Genomic DNA, 16,519 nt, shown 5'->3' with positions numbered 1-16,519 from the left:
TAATAAAGTTTAGGCCTTGGTAACGTAAAATGTAAAACGTCTTTTTTTTTTTCATTGAGTTTACAGCAACGTTAACCGCAACTATACCCTGTGGTAACGTTACTGGAACTTTCAGTACGTTAACTTAACTAGAGTTTCCTTTTTATTATGGTTACTATTGACTGACGTTGTTCAGTCTAAGCACTGTCTGCTTGATTTCACAGCTTGTATGAGTGATAACTGACGTATTGCACATTTTTTTTTTTTTTTTTTTTGAGCTACAGCTGAACAAATTTTTTTTTAAACCTAACATCTTATATACTGAGTTTTATGAGCTTCTAGAAGTTAAAATAAATGGGCTGATGAGGAATGAGGCCTACACGGTGTTCTACTATTCCAGTAATGTTTATATCTGCTTTGTCCTGACAGAGAGAAAATCCCAGACTACTTAACTGCCTGGATGCTGACATTCCAGCCCTGTCCACATGCAGCAACGCAGATGCCTTCTGCAGAATGAACACCATGCTGGGCAACTCACTGGATCTGAGTGGGGTGTGCACAACTCCCACTGCCAAGTGCAAGCGAGACCCTTTTAATGGTAAATCAGAAAGTGTGTGCCTTTTTAACCTTCAAATAATGAAACGAGTGTTTAATTTAGTTTTGTAACTGTCCTGTTTTATCCACTACCCACATTTGTGCATCTGCTGCAGTGCTGTTTGCACCCTCGGCCTTTCATTCGAGCCTTATGTGCACAGGGATTCATTACAGCGCTGGTCATGCAATGTCATGCAGGCGAGACTGAGGATGCTGAATCAGGGCTGGAGCAAGCAGTTGGGTGCTGTCCAGTTCTGCACGAGCAGCCCAGATTCCTCATTCTTCAGCTACTTAGCCAGTAGCAACAGTCCTGCGATCCACTGGAGTTTTATTTCTTAGCCTGCAGCTAGCGGTGGGAGATCTTGCTCTTTTTCTCTCTCGGTCTCCCTCTCTCTCTCTCTGCCATCTCGAACAGGAGCCAGAGGTGGGAGGGGGTGGTGGCTCTTTGCGGGAGTATTTGTCAGGAATGCTCTGTGGTGTGGCATCAGAGGAGGCCAGGGACTGATGTCATTAGCAAGGGGCTGTGAGGGCAGCAGCGCCTGGGTCACATGCAGGGTGGGTCGTCTCTGCAGAGACAGCTGCTCCTGTGCCGTTTAGCCAGGCGGAGGGAGGCGATCCGCTGATTTATCAGAGCCTAGGGAGCCAATGCTTTCTCGAATGTGCATGCCTTATTTCCACAGCTGATGCCGAGTCGCCAAACAGTGTGTATTATTTCTATACTCTGTTTACAGATCGTCCAGACTCAGACCTGTCTGCTGTCCGAAGCAGGATGCTTTTTCCCAGTGGTGGCCAGGACTCGCCCAGGGGTCTGCCTGATGTCAATAACTGGGGTCTGGGCCTACAGTCCCTCAGCCTGTCTGACTGGGAGAGACCGTGGAGCAGCCATGACACCGATCCCTCTGTGAAGACCAACACAGCCTCATGTGAGTGAAATGGAGAACTTTTTAAAGAGCAGATTTGATTACACCCGAATGTTTGAGTTCAATGTTTATTTTGTACATGTCTTTCAGCTTTAATGGTTCATGTAATTTTTAATTGGACACTGAATATTGCTTGACATGTTCTAGCCTTTCAAACAGAATTGGCTCAGTCTGTTTGCTAGCTGTACAGCATTGTTCATGAATAGAAATGACATTGTTTTTATTTGTATCTGTGTCCTGACTGCCATTCTCTCTAGGCCTATAGTGAGTCGGAGCCTTTTGTTGACTATAGTCCCAGATTCTCGGCCTGCCTCATGCATTCGTAACCCCCATGAATAGTGCTGCAATTTTATTTTCCTCCCTCACTTGTTTTAATTTGAGTAATAGCTTAATTTTAGAGGTAAAGTGTGAATTTTTTGTATTATGGTTTCTTTTTGAAGTCACAATTATCAACTTGATTTCTCTTCTGATTTCATTCAGTGCAAGGGATTTTGGGGACTCCCAGTCAGCTTACAAACAAGCTTTCGAGCTACTCTGATTCCTCCATGGGTGCCACAGACTTCCTAGAAAAATTCCCCGGCATGGCTCGCTTAAACTCCCAATCTTTCCTGGACTCTCACTCCATTAGCCCTGTGGACTCTGAGACTAGTGGCTTCAGCTCTGGTTCTGATCACCTGTCAGACCTGCTGGTAAGTGTTTTGTGATCTGGATGTTTTGGTTTGGTCATATTTGGGGTTGAATTCCTCTTACAAACTAATATTTTAAGAACTGTACATGAAGCGTCTTTTTAACTGTAAATAGGGGGATATATAGCTAAATCAGTTATTCTGTCTGAAGTAAGCCTCGTTTTGAAGAATAGAAGAACAGATTTTTACATTCCCTGAAACCAAATGGGTTTATTTATAGAGATGTGAACCTACACTGGTCTCACAGTTTGGTTATGGTTATGCCATCGATTCAGTTCAATTCTCTATCACGGTGCATCGCCAATGCTTTCCATACACTGTTTTATATTTTCTGCACCGCAATTCTTGTGTAAATACTATTTGTAATGCAACAATCTTTTTTTTAATACAAACCGTCAGATATGTTAGCTGTACCTTTTGTGCAAGTACATGCACATAACAATGGCTTTATAGCAAAACATGTAAAATCCTGCTCTTTTGGAGCCTTGTCTAGCGAGTTCTTACACCCTATGATTGGTCATGTGCTCAATGGAAAGGGGTGCATTTTTTTTTTTTTTTTGGCTCTGGCACTGTTGACCGATAAGTTATATAAATGTCAAAGGCGATCACAGCTGTGTAATAGCAGAGAGGAGAGCAAAAGTTCCTGCCAGCAGGTCAAATGGGAAATGGGCCACAGTGAAAAAGAAATGGAGTTTACTTTCATTTTCTCCATCACAGTGAAGTGGGGGGGGGCTTCTGCTGTAACTTCAATGTCAGTGAAAGACTGTCCAACAAACATGCGCAGTGAAATAGTGCAGAGTTTCTGCGTTTTAAGTAGTTGGACTGTTGTAGATGCACTCGCTCTCCTCCCTCGCCATAGTATACTACGGCAACATGGCGCATATAAAATAAATGAAGCCAGTACGTAACCGGTTCTGATTATGACTTGACCTATACCAAATTGTCCGTGTCTGCATCGCGGTGCACCAAAGTGGTGTAGTAGTCAAACTGGTGTAGTAATGGTGTACGCGGTGTAGTAATCAAACTGAAACTGCCTTTTTGGGGTCAGTTTTAAAGATGTAGATCCTAATTGTGTGGTTTTTTTTTTTGTTTGTTTTTTTTTTTTTTTTTTTTTTTTTGTCCCCCCCCAGTCATCTTTGAGGATCTCTCCGTCTGTGCCCTTCCTTATGTCCAGTATGCAGAGGGACCCTCTCAAGTTGGCTCTGGACTCTCGTATGGACCACAGCAGCTCCCCTCTCACCCCACCTCCCAGTGCATCTCCAAGTGGTAGTTTGTCCCATCGCTGGCCTGGTGCCTCCATCTGGCCTAGCTGGGACCTGATGAAGACTCCCGAGAGCCCCTTCAGCATTGAACGAGAGGCCTGGCTTCACAGACAGGCAGCCTGTATGGCCTGTTGTGTGTTACTTTTGCATGCTCTTTTAGATTGTCCCTCACTGCTTTTACCCTCCCACCAAAACCTCTGAACCTCTCTCAGCACTACCCTTGAACACATTTGTTGGGGCTTGTACCATAATTCATAAGTCACTTTGGATAAAAGCATCTGCTGAATGTAACAACGTTGTATAACTTAGGATTAGTTGAGTTGACACCCAAAGCAGTCCATGCTTTTTGTACTATGATGCTGGTCAACAACTTTGAATCAGTTCAGGCAGATTGTTCAAAAGAGTGATGTGATTGGCTGTTCATAACCTGACAAACCACTTGACTTAGGAGTTGGCTTGATCAAAGCCCATATGTAACCAGATAAAGCCAGACTTTATCTGCCGAGTCAAACTTACTTATAATCTTAGTTTGATTCAAATACATTTGGTGATAAATTTATTTGCCTGTATAAAGAAATGTATTAAATCTTCTCTAAAGGTATTTTTCAAAGCAGCGCCCTTTACTCTGAAGCAAGAGACGCTGGGGTTTTGGGTTGCATTCATATATCGAAATCATATGCATTAAAGCCATCTTGGAGCAGTGGTGTTCTAGCAATGAAACCCTTTCTCAGTTGGCGCAAACTAAATCCTGGTTAATTGGCTAAACCAGATTCGTGGTACAGGCCCTTCTGCTTTTTCTATCAATATGTGATGCGGGTTTTTTTTTTTTCCTCCCTTCTCTTAATGGTCTTTATTTTGCAGCAATCAATGAAGCTACCTTTACCTGGAGTGGACAGCTGCCCCCCAGACACTACCAAAATCCTGTTTACTCTTGCAAGGTATTTTTAGGAGGAGTTCCCTGGGACATCACTGAAGGTAAAAGAAACATTGTTTTTATTAGGAGCAACTTTTAGAGGGACTTTTACTGTAAACTGACCATTATACAATAGGGTCATGTTTACACATTACAGGGTATTCGCAGGGTCTTAAATATCAAAAGCTACATTTTTAAATCAATTGAAATTTGTGTTGCAGGTCTTTTTAAAAAAAAAAAAAAAAAAATTGCTTTGTTTAGCTGCCCAAGCCGACTATTAACATGCATACAATCCATCTGACCTTATGGGAAAAAAAAATTGCATTTTTAACTCAATTTTCCATATTTTAATTACTTTCTGCACAGTAACATTTGTTTAAGCCTTCATTTATTTACTGTTTGTGTGTGGGTTTTTTTTTTTTTTGACTGGGCAAGTGAATCTTTTCCAACTGGGATATGAGAATTCTTAGCATTTACCCTGTATAAGTCCAAACTTTAGTTTGTAATAGTCTTAAATTTTTACTTGAACCTGCATAAACCTTGTATTAACACATTTTGTTATTGAGTCACCAGCTAAACTAACTTGCCTCTTATCAACATTCTTTCAAATGGGTCTTGTGACTCGAGTGCAAAATGAGAAATAAATTATTTCTGCACTACCTGTGAAGCGCATTACTGAAGATCAATCTCGCATTGTGTGGTTTGTGTAGATCAGAGAAAAGTGTGGAGTAATGTCTGAAAGCTGCAACTTGTGCAGAAAAAAAAAACACTTAACATTTCAAGTCTAGTTGTCATTTTTTTTTTTTTTTTTTTTTTTTTTTTTAAATGGCTGTTTTCAATAGCTGTCATGTTTCAATAAGCGTTCTAGCAGAAATCATTTCAAATGAACTCCCTAAACCTAACAATTAAGATTTAAGGCATATGGTCAGGACTTGTGACGTTTACTACAATTTGTCATCTTTATAGTTAACTGTACATGCTTGTCTTCAGTCCCCTGATTTGGATTTTCAGCTTCACACAGCATTGGTTTAAGTTTAGATTTTAAATGCTTCTGTGTCCTTGGGCATATTTCATAGACTTATGGCAATATTCAATGTGGAAATGAACATGCGCAAGACTGGTATCGTGGGGCACTTCTAAGCGTTCCGATTGTATTAGTGGTTCTTTATCAGCACAAAGTGATTAGACTTAATTGGATATTTTCTTAAACCAGTTTGCAAATCTGAATGAATTGATCTGAAATCACTGCATGTGCTTGTGAAGCACATGTCCATCCTCAATCTTGATCAATGCAGTAATTTGGTTTGACTCAAGACCATGCAACATCAGATTTTAATCAGCCATGTGAGTTAATTTGCTTTAAATATTCTAGGCCTGGGTGATTTTCGCCTAATCTGAATCTCGATGAATTGAGCATTTTAACTGCTTTTTAAATTTTATTTTATTTATTGCCATTTATAGTCTAGTGACAGGTTTTGTAATGTAAATAGGCTTCCATATTACAAGTGAGCTTTCTGAATGACTGGTACCATACTTAAGATAATTGAAGGAAACACAATCTACTATCTATGATTTGTTGAACAACTGAAATTAAAACACTCATTGCCTAAAGAGCAGTCACTGATTTCTTATAAAAAGAACAACTCTTATTGGAAACAAATTATTTTCAATGGTTTTTCATATTAAGTGTCAAATAAGCAGGATCTCTTATCCTGTAAATTTTAAACTTTGCATCTTCTGTAAACTCAAATTTGAATGAAAATATTCCATCTAGGGGCATCTCTGGCACAGCTTCCAATAAGGCTCAAGTATGGAAAAAATTAGATGCACTTACAGCTTTTGAATTTCGCTTAATCATACAGCCTTTTTATTTATTGTTTTTATTTTATTTATTCTATTTGAAGTCCGCGTATTGACTTAATTTGGCATGTTTTAAACCTTGTTCAAACGATGAGCGCTGTTAATTTAAACCATTTAATTTGACAATACTAAAGACTAGCATGTTAAGGTTTAAATTATATATAATTTGTGCAACTTAATAATAATTCTCTCTCAATAAGAATATTGGCTGTCAATTTTCAAATTGTACTAAAGCTGGGGTGTAAATTTTTATTTTGTAACTCTAAAGTTTTCCTGAAGTACTCAAAGACCGTGTCGTCAGTTGATACATGCTTTAGTATCGCCTTCTCTTGAAACTAGACCATCTAATCACGTCTGAAGTCTGCTCCAGAACCATTTTCAGCTTGCAGACCTGTTATGACTACTTCGGGATGAGTTTTGAACAAATTATCCTTGGTCAAATCTCACTAACTGGGTACTTTGCATACAATGAACAAATCCTAGAGATATTAAGCAATACAGCTGTTGTCAACACTGAACATTTCTTGAGCACTAAATTGTTATCTGAATGACCTCTGAAGCAGGGTTTTTTATTTTTATTTATTTTATTTTTATTTTTTTTAAATATCAGCCTTTTGGTGACGCTTGGACGAATGACTATTACAACTTGATGCTTTTGGGACTAATTTTAATTGGTGAAACCTTTGTTTAAAAAAAAAGCTAACGACTCTTTGCTTTTCTATCCCCAGCTGGTTTGATAAACACTTTTAAATGCTATGGCCCTCTGAGTGTGGAGTGGCCGGGTAAGGATGGCAAGCACCCTCGCTGCCCTCCGAAAGGTAATATGCCCAAAGGTAATGCTGAAAGGGTAGGAAACTTTTTATTTTAGCACTGTGTCGGGATGGTGTGGTTTATGGCACTGGGCTTCCTGGTGTCTACGAACGCCTCTTTATGCACGAGGTGATGAGTAATATTTTTGTTTTTCTGGGAGTTTAAGGATTGAACCTTTTTCAGAGTATTTGATTTTATTTGCAATGTGAAACCAAAAACTTCTGGCCTGTCAAAGCATACATGTAACTATTTTTTATTCTTTATTTTTTCTTCTCCTCCAGGTTATGTGTACTTGGTGTTTGAATCTGATAAATCTGTGCGAGCTCTGCTGCAGGACTGCACTGAGGATCTGCTTCATCCTGAGGGCTACAGCGAATATTACTTTAAAATGTCCAGCAGAAGGATGCGCTGCAAAGATGTATGCTTCTTGCACTTTCTAACATGTGCAGATTGGCATTTATTTATTTTAATTTTATTTATTTTTTTTTTTATAAATTGGTTGACTAGCCTTGTTTGAGATTAATTTTCATGTAATGGACTATACGCTGTATGGGTCTCCAGAATACAATATTTCTAAAATTGTCTATAATCTGCATATAGAACTTGAAGGTGGTAAAATAGTGTATGTTTATGAAATCTGTTTCTTGGATCCACAGGCACAGGTGATTCCCTGGGTGATTTCAGACAGTAACTATGTGAGTTGCCCCTCTCAGAGGCTGGACCCCAGAAACACTGTGTTTGTAGGAGCTCTGCATGGCATGCTCAACGCTGAGGCTCTGGCCAGCATCATGAATGACCTGTTTGGTGGAGTGGTGTATGCAGGCATTGACACAGACAAGCACAAGTACCCAATTGGTGAGATGTCCTTGCATATTTTTATTTTTTTTCCACTGCCTAGATAACTGCAATGACACTGGCGGTTTTTTTTATTTTTTCCCCCCTCCATCTAGGATCTGGACGCGTAACCTTTAACAACCAGCGCAGTTATCTGAAAGCTGTGAGTGCTGCATTTGTAGAGATAAAGACGCCCAAATTTACAAAGAAGGTAGAGTAGTTTCAGATTTTCCTTGTATTGAGTACTGACATGGCACCCTCTGTTCACTATATAGCAAGGTCTGAAATTGAAGGTGCATTAAGTTTGACACCCAGTGATTGAACTAGGTATTGCACTCCTGGATCAAAACCAATGCAAGCGCAGGTTGCCAGATTGAGGACGGGAGCGAGTGACCGTTCTATTAGGTGGCGTTGCTTTTAATTTAGGAAAATTTTCCATACTAAAAGGAGTTTGTCCCAACCAACTCAAATAGATGTCAGATATGGCTTTTGTTGCTCACTTGTGAACAAAGCTGACAATGATCACCTCAGGCACACCTCATGTGCTTTTATTCGGTGTTAAATACTAATAATGTGAGTTTACATGACATTCAATGCCATACTAAAAGCAGCAGATAGTTCTCTTCAGATCTTGAAAATAAAATGGACTGTTTGAAATTGAACTTTAGAACTAAACGAGTGATTCAGCATCATTTCATGTTAAAAAGGGTTCATATGTATAATTATAAACCTTACCATATCGTGCTGAATGTCTGTATTTAAATTGCTGGCGTGTTGTCTGGTGCAAACGGACACACAGCTACAATGTAACCTGCACATCCAATGTTTGCGTGTACTTTCTAATTGCTAATTAGCCTCATGTGGAACTCTAAATCTGCATTTCATTTTGGGGCTGCTACTGTCCACCAGAGGTCACTTTCAGTCAGGGATGCATGCTTTTGAGAGCCATTCTGAATGAAATGAGCTGTTTTCCACCAAGGCAACCCAGGTGCTTAAGTGGCATTGGGCTGGTTAAAATGACCAAAAAACACTGACATTTCTGGCACAGCATTTTCAAAGCAGAATTTCGCACTTTAGCATTGTTTTTCAGATCAACAATGTTCACTTGGCATGTTTCTTAAATCTGCAAACAAATGTATTTTTTTTTTTTTTTTAATTTAAATTTATGAATGCTTTCGACTAGTCAAACTTAAATACAGCACCTTTTGAATGGGGGTGGCTTGGGTGAGAATTCCATCAGTTAACGAATGCTACTAAGTGGGCCAGAAAATGAACAAACTAAAATGACTGGCCTATAAGGTATGTTTATATTAGCTGGTGCTAAATGACAAGGTTTTGAGCGCATGCTTACTGTTTAAAGTCTGCTGTTCCACATTCTCTCAGTATTGAATATCCTAGATGGAACACTGGCCTACATTCATTTGCAGAAATGGCACAGTGTTGCTGAAGTTCTTGCAGAAAGAATCGGAGAATAGCGAATGCTGTTCTTGCACCAGTACGTTAATCAAATAGAGTAAATCTAATAGAATTGGCAAATGGAATGGCTATTTATTTATTTTTATTGTTTAATCAGGATAAACTTTAGTGCAGTTTATTGAAAGTACATCTTAAAGACTGTGGTGTTGCTTAATTGCATCTGCCATGGGATATTCAGTGATGTGAAATATGGCATGCTACTACTAATAAAGCCATAAAGCCTGGCTTTATGGTTTTATTCACTTAATGACTTTTACGGTGACAAGTTAATTTATGTTAATCACATCTACTGGTGCGTGTTTATTTTTATTTTTTGAGTTGATTGCTCTGCATAACTTATTGAATTTTCCCTTTTAAGGTTCAAATTGATCCGTACTTGGAGGATGCCATCTGTCAATCATGTAGCCGTGAACCTGGGCCATTCTTTTGCAGAGACAAGGTTAGTTTAGGGTTTTCTGTCTGCCTTTTAATCCTTCTACATCAAAGGTCTTGCACTGTTCCTGGAGGGCCGCAGCTCTGCAAAGTTTAGCTCCAACTCACACCTGCTTAATGGTCTCCTAGTAGTCTTGAACCCCTTGATTTTGTTGGATTCAACCGTTTTGATTAGGGATGGAGCAGAACTGTGCAGAGCTGTGGCCCTCCATGAATCAAGTTTGAGACCCATGTTCTACGATTATAGTAAAATGCTCTAGTGCCTTCAACGCTTGCCCCGCCTTCGCGCTCTTCTTATTGGCCCACTGCTCTAAGAACTGAACACGAATGATTGGTTAAAATCAGCTGTCAATCACTCAGTCAAAACGCCTCCTGTCTTCAGATGACAGGAGCTACAACCAAACCGCGAAAATTGTAAAGCGCTGAAGAACGAGAGAAATGAAAAACAACACTGACAGATTTTGTTCTTAGAAAACACCTAAAGCTACAAATATTGGCACACTCTGATTACTTGATCATGTGCTGAATGTTAATCCAACACCAGCTATACTTATTGAGAGTGGAAATAAAAAAGACCTCCATTCGGCTTCAAGTCTGCTTATGAAAATGACTAGCATTCACTGTAAAGTCACTGTGGGGATATCGTTTGGGATATCCGTCCGTGTATCTTTTGGTCACTCAATTAATGGTTATAAAAATGATCTTTCGTCTTGTGGATAACAGGGATTTCATTAAGACATATTTTCCTCACGCATGCATATTTAGTTTTTGCCTTGTTATTTTGATTAGTGTTGATTTTCAAATGGCAATAAATCTGGGTTGATAAAACTTGTAGTAAACAGTGCGATAATTGGTGGGAGCCACTAAATTTTGGCTGGTGCGTCTACATTTTTAAAGTTAGAAGCACCAGTGTTACCAAGCAAAAATGTTAATTTTGAGCCCTGTAATCTATAGTAAATATAGTTAAAATATTGTGAACAGCTTAAAAAAAAGCTATTTTTATTGTTTGTATATGCTTTGGTAGTGGGGGGTCGCGAGTTCTTGACGATCTTACAATGGGGGTCGCGGGTTTAAAAGTTTGAGAACCACTGCTCTAGTGGACTCTATGATGTCTTTCCTCCAGACCTGCTTCAAGTACTACTGTCGCTCCTGCTGGCATAGGCAGCACTCCATGGACATCCTCAGCAACCACCGCCCTCTGATGCGAAACCAGAAGAAGCGGGATGCCAACTGAAGCCACGCATGGCAGCACGATGCCTGAGCCTGGATGTCCATTTGCACCTGCTCCCCTTGGGAGACTCGTCCAGAGTCGGCCCTCCTTCAGAAGGCCCTGCCAGGAGATGGGGCCTGGGGAAACACTGTAGAAAGTTCACTGTTGCACTTTCTTTTTAGTTTGGCTTGTTCACTTTGGCACTGTACACAGTGAGATGGGTTAGCTGGGACCCGTGGATGGGAAGACCCAGAGTTTTGAACCAAGTTGAGATTAAGGCCATGGTTGAAGGTGGGTTTTTTTTCTTTTCTTTTTTTTTTTATATATAGGTTGCCATTTTTGGTAAAGATCATTCTAAAGTCTCATTGTTTAACAGACGGAAGCCATATAGTGCCTTTAATTGGTTTTCCCCTTTCCACCCTAGCTGCTTTTTTTTTTTTTGTTTTTTTTCTCCTTCTGGCGCTATTTTTGCCGTGTGGTTTATTATTACTTTGAGCAGCAACTACAGAAGCCAGATTTTCATCATGACACTTCACTGTTTTAGTTTTCATAAATTTTTACATGAAACAGTTTTAAGGTATGGCATGGACGAGGTTGAATAGCAATCTACCTGGCGGATTTTTAATTTCTTTTTCTTTTTTTGCCTTTATTCCCCTCCATGTTTTTGGAGCCTTTTTTTTGCCTTATCAGTGTTCTGTTTGGTAGAACAAGAGGTTTGCTCTTAATCCTGCAGATCTAATCGCCAATCCAGATCATTTTTCAGTGCGTGCCTCCACTAGGCATTGCTTTTACTGCTCTAGATCAGATTTCAAACCAACTTGTATTAATCCAGAAATGAGAATGGCCATCGACTGCACGTAGTTTTATTGCACTTTTTAATTTGCACTTTGTAAAGGGGTAGGTTTTTAATCACTTATACTGTACATCAGCAGGTGTTGTGGGTGCGAGCCCAAATGGCTGCTTGTTGAATTTAAAACCGTAGACTTCCCTTGAATGTACCAAGAGCCTTAGCAGACTTAATGCAAATGTCACTTTAATCATCTCCTGCTGAATGTCTGAACGGATATCCTGTCTTTCAGAACTAAAACTGTCTCATCTCATCATATGCATTCCATGCAGAGCTATTTCCCAAGCTCCTCTGTCATTCTACCTCATTGTTGTCTGCCAAGTTTGCTTACAAAGGTGAAGTTTGAATTTTTTGACTGGGCACAATAAAGGTGTTTAAGCATTACTTGTGTTGTGACCCTTCCTTTATGCATTTTAAGTTTAAATGGCACTTAAGAAATCTGAAATTTAAATACAATGTTTATTTCTATAGTGCTTTTACAATGTAGATTGTGCCAAAGCAGCTTTAACATGGAAGTTCTAGTAAACTGAAACTCCAGTTTTCAGAGTTGAAGTTCAGTGTAGCTTAAACCTCATGTGCAGCTCCATGACAAATTTAAAGAAACCAAGCACTTGCTCTTGACTATTTGGGATTTGTAAGTTTCAGGTAGAAGTAAATATTCTGTGGGCTGTTTAAACAACAGTATCACGTTTTATTACTTAATATCTCATAGCTACTGAAATTGAGGTTCATAAAGCATGTCGCACCAATATTTAGGTACCTGGATAACATCAAGGTTGATTGAGAGCCTAAAGATTATGAACATTTCTTTAGGAAATGCTTTTGTCTGATAAGGATGAGCTAGAGTGGTGTGTGTCCTCCACTAATAGCCATGTTGGAAACTAGTGTTTTGCCATGCAATTCTTTTCCAGTAGGTGGAAGTGCTGCATGCATCAACTTATAAATGAGGCAACTTTTACATAGTGTTGACTTACTCTGCATTACATCCAACAATCTTTTTTCTTTATATTTATTAAATTTTTTTATTTATAAAACTGTCGTATACATTTATTTTGGTTTCTCAAATCATCTTATAATTCTCTAAATGCCAAGAACAAATGTCCAAATTCTGCTGGAATTTAGAACTTAATTGCATGTCTGCAAAATGTGGTTACTCTCCCAAAACATTTCATTTCATGCCTTAATCTGATTGTCAGTAGTTTGGCCAAAATAGTCACTGAGCCACTTTGTTTTTCATTTATTTTTATTTTTTTCAAAAGATTGACTGCTACATGAGTGTATATAAACAGCTGTATTCATATAGCACGTGTTTCTTTGTAGGAGTTGGACGCAAAGTTAAATCTTGTCAAATTACGGTTTCGTACATTTCATATTTATTGCTGCTATAAAATAACATGTTAAAAAAGTCTTGGTGTACATCCTGTTGGTCAGGCTAAAGATTAACCATCTTCTAGAGCTCTTCCATAAACATTGCTGCAGTTCAGGATTGAGGAAGCCCTCTGTGCTTTGGGCAATCTAAATATTTATGCTGCCATTAAATTGTTAAATTAAAATGTATTGCAATTAAAGGTCATTTGCCACTTTAGCAGACATTACAAACAATGCCAGTTTCATTTATGAGGTATGCATGTATACCATTTTTCATAATGGAATGGTGTGTTTTGAGTGTGATGGCTTACACGGTGAAAAATGTATTAAATTGTGAAGAGTTTGACAGTTGACCAATAAACCTTAGCCTTTACTGTTAATTGTCCAGCCTAAAGATAGTTGTACAAAGCATCTGCACAAATCAAAAAGAAATTCCAATCTGATGTGAACAAGAATCCAATTGTTCACGGTAGGCATGGGCTGCAATAAGACAGTATAGGACAATAGTTTCATGGCATTGTGAGTAATTTAAAATGTTTTTATTTATTTTTTTTTCTAAATGTCTCGGTTAATTGTTTTTTGTCTCCATAGAACACTTATTTTAAGAAACGTAAACTTTTTTTTATTTTTTTTTTTGAAACTGTATTATTGAACAGTAAATCATGGCCTTCTGCTATCTTTATTAGCTTCAAAAGAAGGAAGCCCGATCAACCTATCAACCAGTTTACAATTTATCCTCTTCTGTTCACCATCTCTACAATAGCTCAAAGTGTGGCGTGGTCCATGCTGGTGAAACTCCAATATGACCGTGGACACACTATACCTACCCAAACCTGTCCAAACACCTTACAGAAGTTGATTTTCATCGTAGGTGCCCTTTAAAAAGACATCTTTGGAAGTCTGTCTTCTCTTTGGATGTAAAGTAAGCTACTATTCAAGTTGAAAACATGCTTATGTTTTTCAGATGTTTGCTGAATTGTGGCCTAACCAGTAGTTGTTGATTTGCAGATACGCTGTTGTCCAAAAACTAAATGATATAGTTCTAAAAAGACCAAGAAACGTACAAATACTGTAGGGATGGTATGACATTTTTTATCGGTTTTAAAACCATTTCCAAACCACAGTAAAGCTTGACACCAGTTATTGTCCCATGCCTCCATTGCCTAGTTCTCAGTTACAAGCATCACACACTTCGGTATCAGTCAGCAGTGTCAGAGCCCACCATTAAGGGTCTCTCTCGGTGACCTGTCCCGCACCATGCCCAGTTTCTCACAGTGACCCTCCCTGTTGTTTTCTCATGGTGTCTTCTATTGTCCTTTATCTGGGTCTTCGTTCTGTCACTGATGTGTGGGAATTAAAATGAACCAACTCACATTGTATAGTAAATAAACCAGCCTTACATTCTTCAATAGGCCTATAGACTTTTTTTTTTTAACCAACAGACATAAGTGTTTTGTATATGAGTGTTTTGCTTGTATTGTAGCCTACCTGTTAGCTAGTGCTAGCTAGTTAGCTAGTAATCTTTTCTTTATTTGCTCAAGTCCAATATATGCAGCTTTGATCCAGCCACACAGAAAACATGTTTGCAAATTACTAATAAACAACAAAAACTAAATTATAGTAACCCTTTTTGATTTTGAGCATTTTATGTCTTTAATTGTGTCAATGCAAGCATGTCTGTGTGTGTGTGTCCAAAATCACTGCTACGTGAAAAACGTTACATCTTTATTTGTAAAGACTTGACTCCCAGCTCTTTTTAGCGTCCAGAAATAATTTTGTGGATCATATTTCTACAGTTTATGGCAGAGATGCCTGAAGTAGGGCTTGCAGAGGCAAAGTTGGCCCATTGTAACCTTTGATGTGGCCGATCGTCCCATCTGAGAGTGAGAATGATGGGTTGGGGAGAATGCCTTTAACACAGAGAAACATCATTTCTAATTTGACGTAACGTTTTTTGCTTGATTTATTGCTTTTTATTTATTTTATTTAGAGCAATCTGAAATTAACTGTTGATGAGTGAATCTTATTTTATTTAAAAATGTAAATACTGTCACTCGAAAGATAGAGAACTATGCAGGAGACATCGGTGAGCAAATCAAGGCAAAAACTAGTGTAATTGTAATAAATTAGATAGTTTTGTTATTGTAATAAGTTCATTATAAAATGTAAAAAAATACTTTGAATTGCCAGATGTAGTTACACTGTGTGCCAACAGGGGCGGCTAATGAGCTTATGCTAACCAGTCAAACTTTGGTTATTTACAGCTCCGTGAATCAAAACCAACCAGGATCTGGAACACATTGTGAGGTGGAAAGTGTGTGAGAGCTGGAAGAGGACCTGCCAGCTGAGTCCATGTGAATCACTCAGAAATCACAGGTGTGTGTGTGTGTGGAGGAGGAGGAAGAGTGTCTGCGTTTACATAACCTCCTGTTTCTCCTCCCTCTATACACGTCCCACTGACACCATCTGAAACTCACCTCTTATTCTGGAGCTAATCTGAATGCTTTCACAGTTGGTACAGCTCATTTAAGCTCACATATTGGATGACAATTTTTAGACACTTTTATTTATCACGTCACTTCTGGGGTCCGTTCTTTGTACCTCGCCTAATGATCTAAGTTGATTGACAGATCCTGGATCTTTTAAATTTTGATCACCTCTGGCTAATTTGGTTCTTCAAACAAGTTCGTGAATCAGATTAAAATGTCTGGACGAACTGATCTGAGATCGCTGCGTGTGTTGTGAAGGACGGAGATCTATCGATCCCTAAAATCATGATCAGCAATACAGCGATTGGCTGACGCCACAACAGCGTAATGACATCATCTGGTCAATATTCAGCTATCCACGTGAGCAAAATTACATACTGTAACATTAGCAGTAAACGGTTTGTTAAATATGATACACAACTTTCCTCATGTGTCAAGAGTATTTAGCAATTTATTTAGTTTTACATTTTAGATCAGATTTTCTTAAATATAATAGGCTAGGCCTACTTTAGTTTCTGAATCAACATAAGAGATTTAAATAAATTTTGCATCAAAAAAGCATTTTGCAAAGCATCAAATCATCATAGTAGCTGTCAAAACGTCTGCGACTGCATAAATTATTATTCATTTATAAAAACAAACAAACAAAAAACAGTTAAATATTGTTTATATCTATAATCTTTCAGAAATTGTACTAAAGCTGGATCGGTGCTTTTTTACGCATTTGCATCTAAAAAAATTCTTATTAATAAATGTCCTCTTTGATTCTTGTGGAGAACCACCTCATTTTTTTTTACTTTTTTTTTACCCATACTTTTATTTGCTAAGAAAACATATAT

General features: G+C 38.5%; 1 protein-coding gene across 1 annotated transcript; it reads left to right on the top strand.

The window, feature by feature from the left end:
* The first annotated feature begins 1,323 nt into the window (after nucleotides 1–1,323).
* Nucleotides 1,324–11,091, top strand: cpeb1b (cytoplasmic polyadenylation element binding protein 1b). Its single transcript, XM_056462914.1, has 10 exons — nucleotides 1,324–1,496; nucleotides 1,974–2,182; nucleotides 3,310–3,562; nucleotides 4,303–4,416; nucleotides 6,943–7,032; nucleotides 7,306–7,442; nucleotides 7,681–7,879; nucleotides 7,975–8,069; nucleotides 9,693–9,773; nucleotides 10,890–11,091. Exons 1-10 carry the CDS (start codon nucleotides 1,343–1,345, stop codon nucleotides 10,998–11,000), a joined length of 1,443 nt encoding a protein of 480 aa, XP_056318889.1. The 5' UTR covers nucleotides 1,324–1,342; the 3' UTR covers nucleotides 11,001–11,091.
* Nucleotides 11,092–16,519: the final 5,428 nt, after the last annotated feature.

Source organism: Danio aesculapii, chromosome 7 (assembly GCF_903798145.1).
Source record: "Danio aesculapii chromosome 7, fDanAes4.1, whole genome shotgun sequence".
NCBI classification, from domain to species: Eukaryota; Metazoa; Chordata; class Actinopteri; order Cypriniformes; family Danionidae; genus Danio; species Danio aesculapii.
This window is presented reverse-complemented; position numbering and strand designations above follow the sequence as displayed.

What these genes read in the sequence shown, in the direction of transcription:
- cpeb1b (XM_056462914.1), top strand. Translation starts at nt 1,343, where the DNA reads ATGCTTTTTCCCAGTGGTGGCCAGGACTCGCCCAGGGGTCTGCCTGAT. An exon ending in ATCACCTGTCAGACCTGCTG is followed by an intron (nt 2,183 to 3,309) that starts GTAAGTGTTTTG and finishes GTCCCCCCCCAG; the next exon opens with TCATCTTTGAGGATCTCTCC. An exon ending in CGCCCAAATTTACAAAGAAG is followed by an intron (nt 8,070 to 9,692) that starts GTAGAGTAGTTT and finishes TTCCCTTTTAAG; the next exon opens with GTTCAAATTGATCCGTACTT.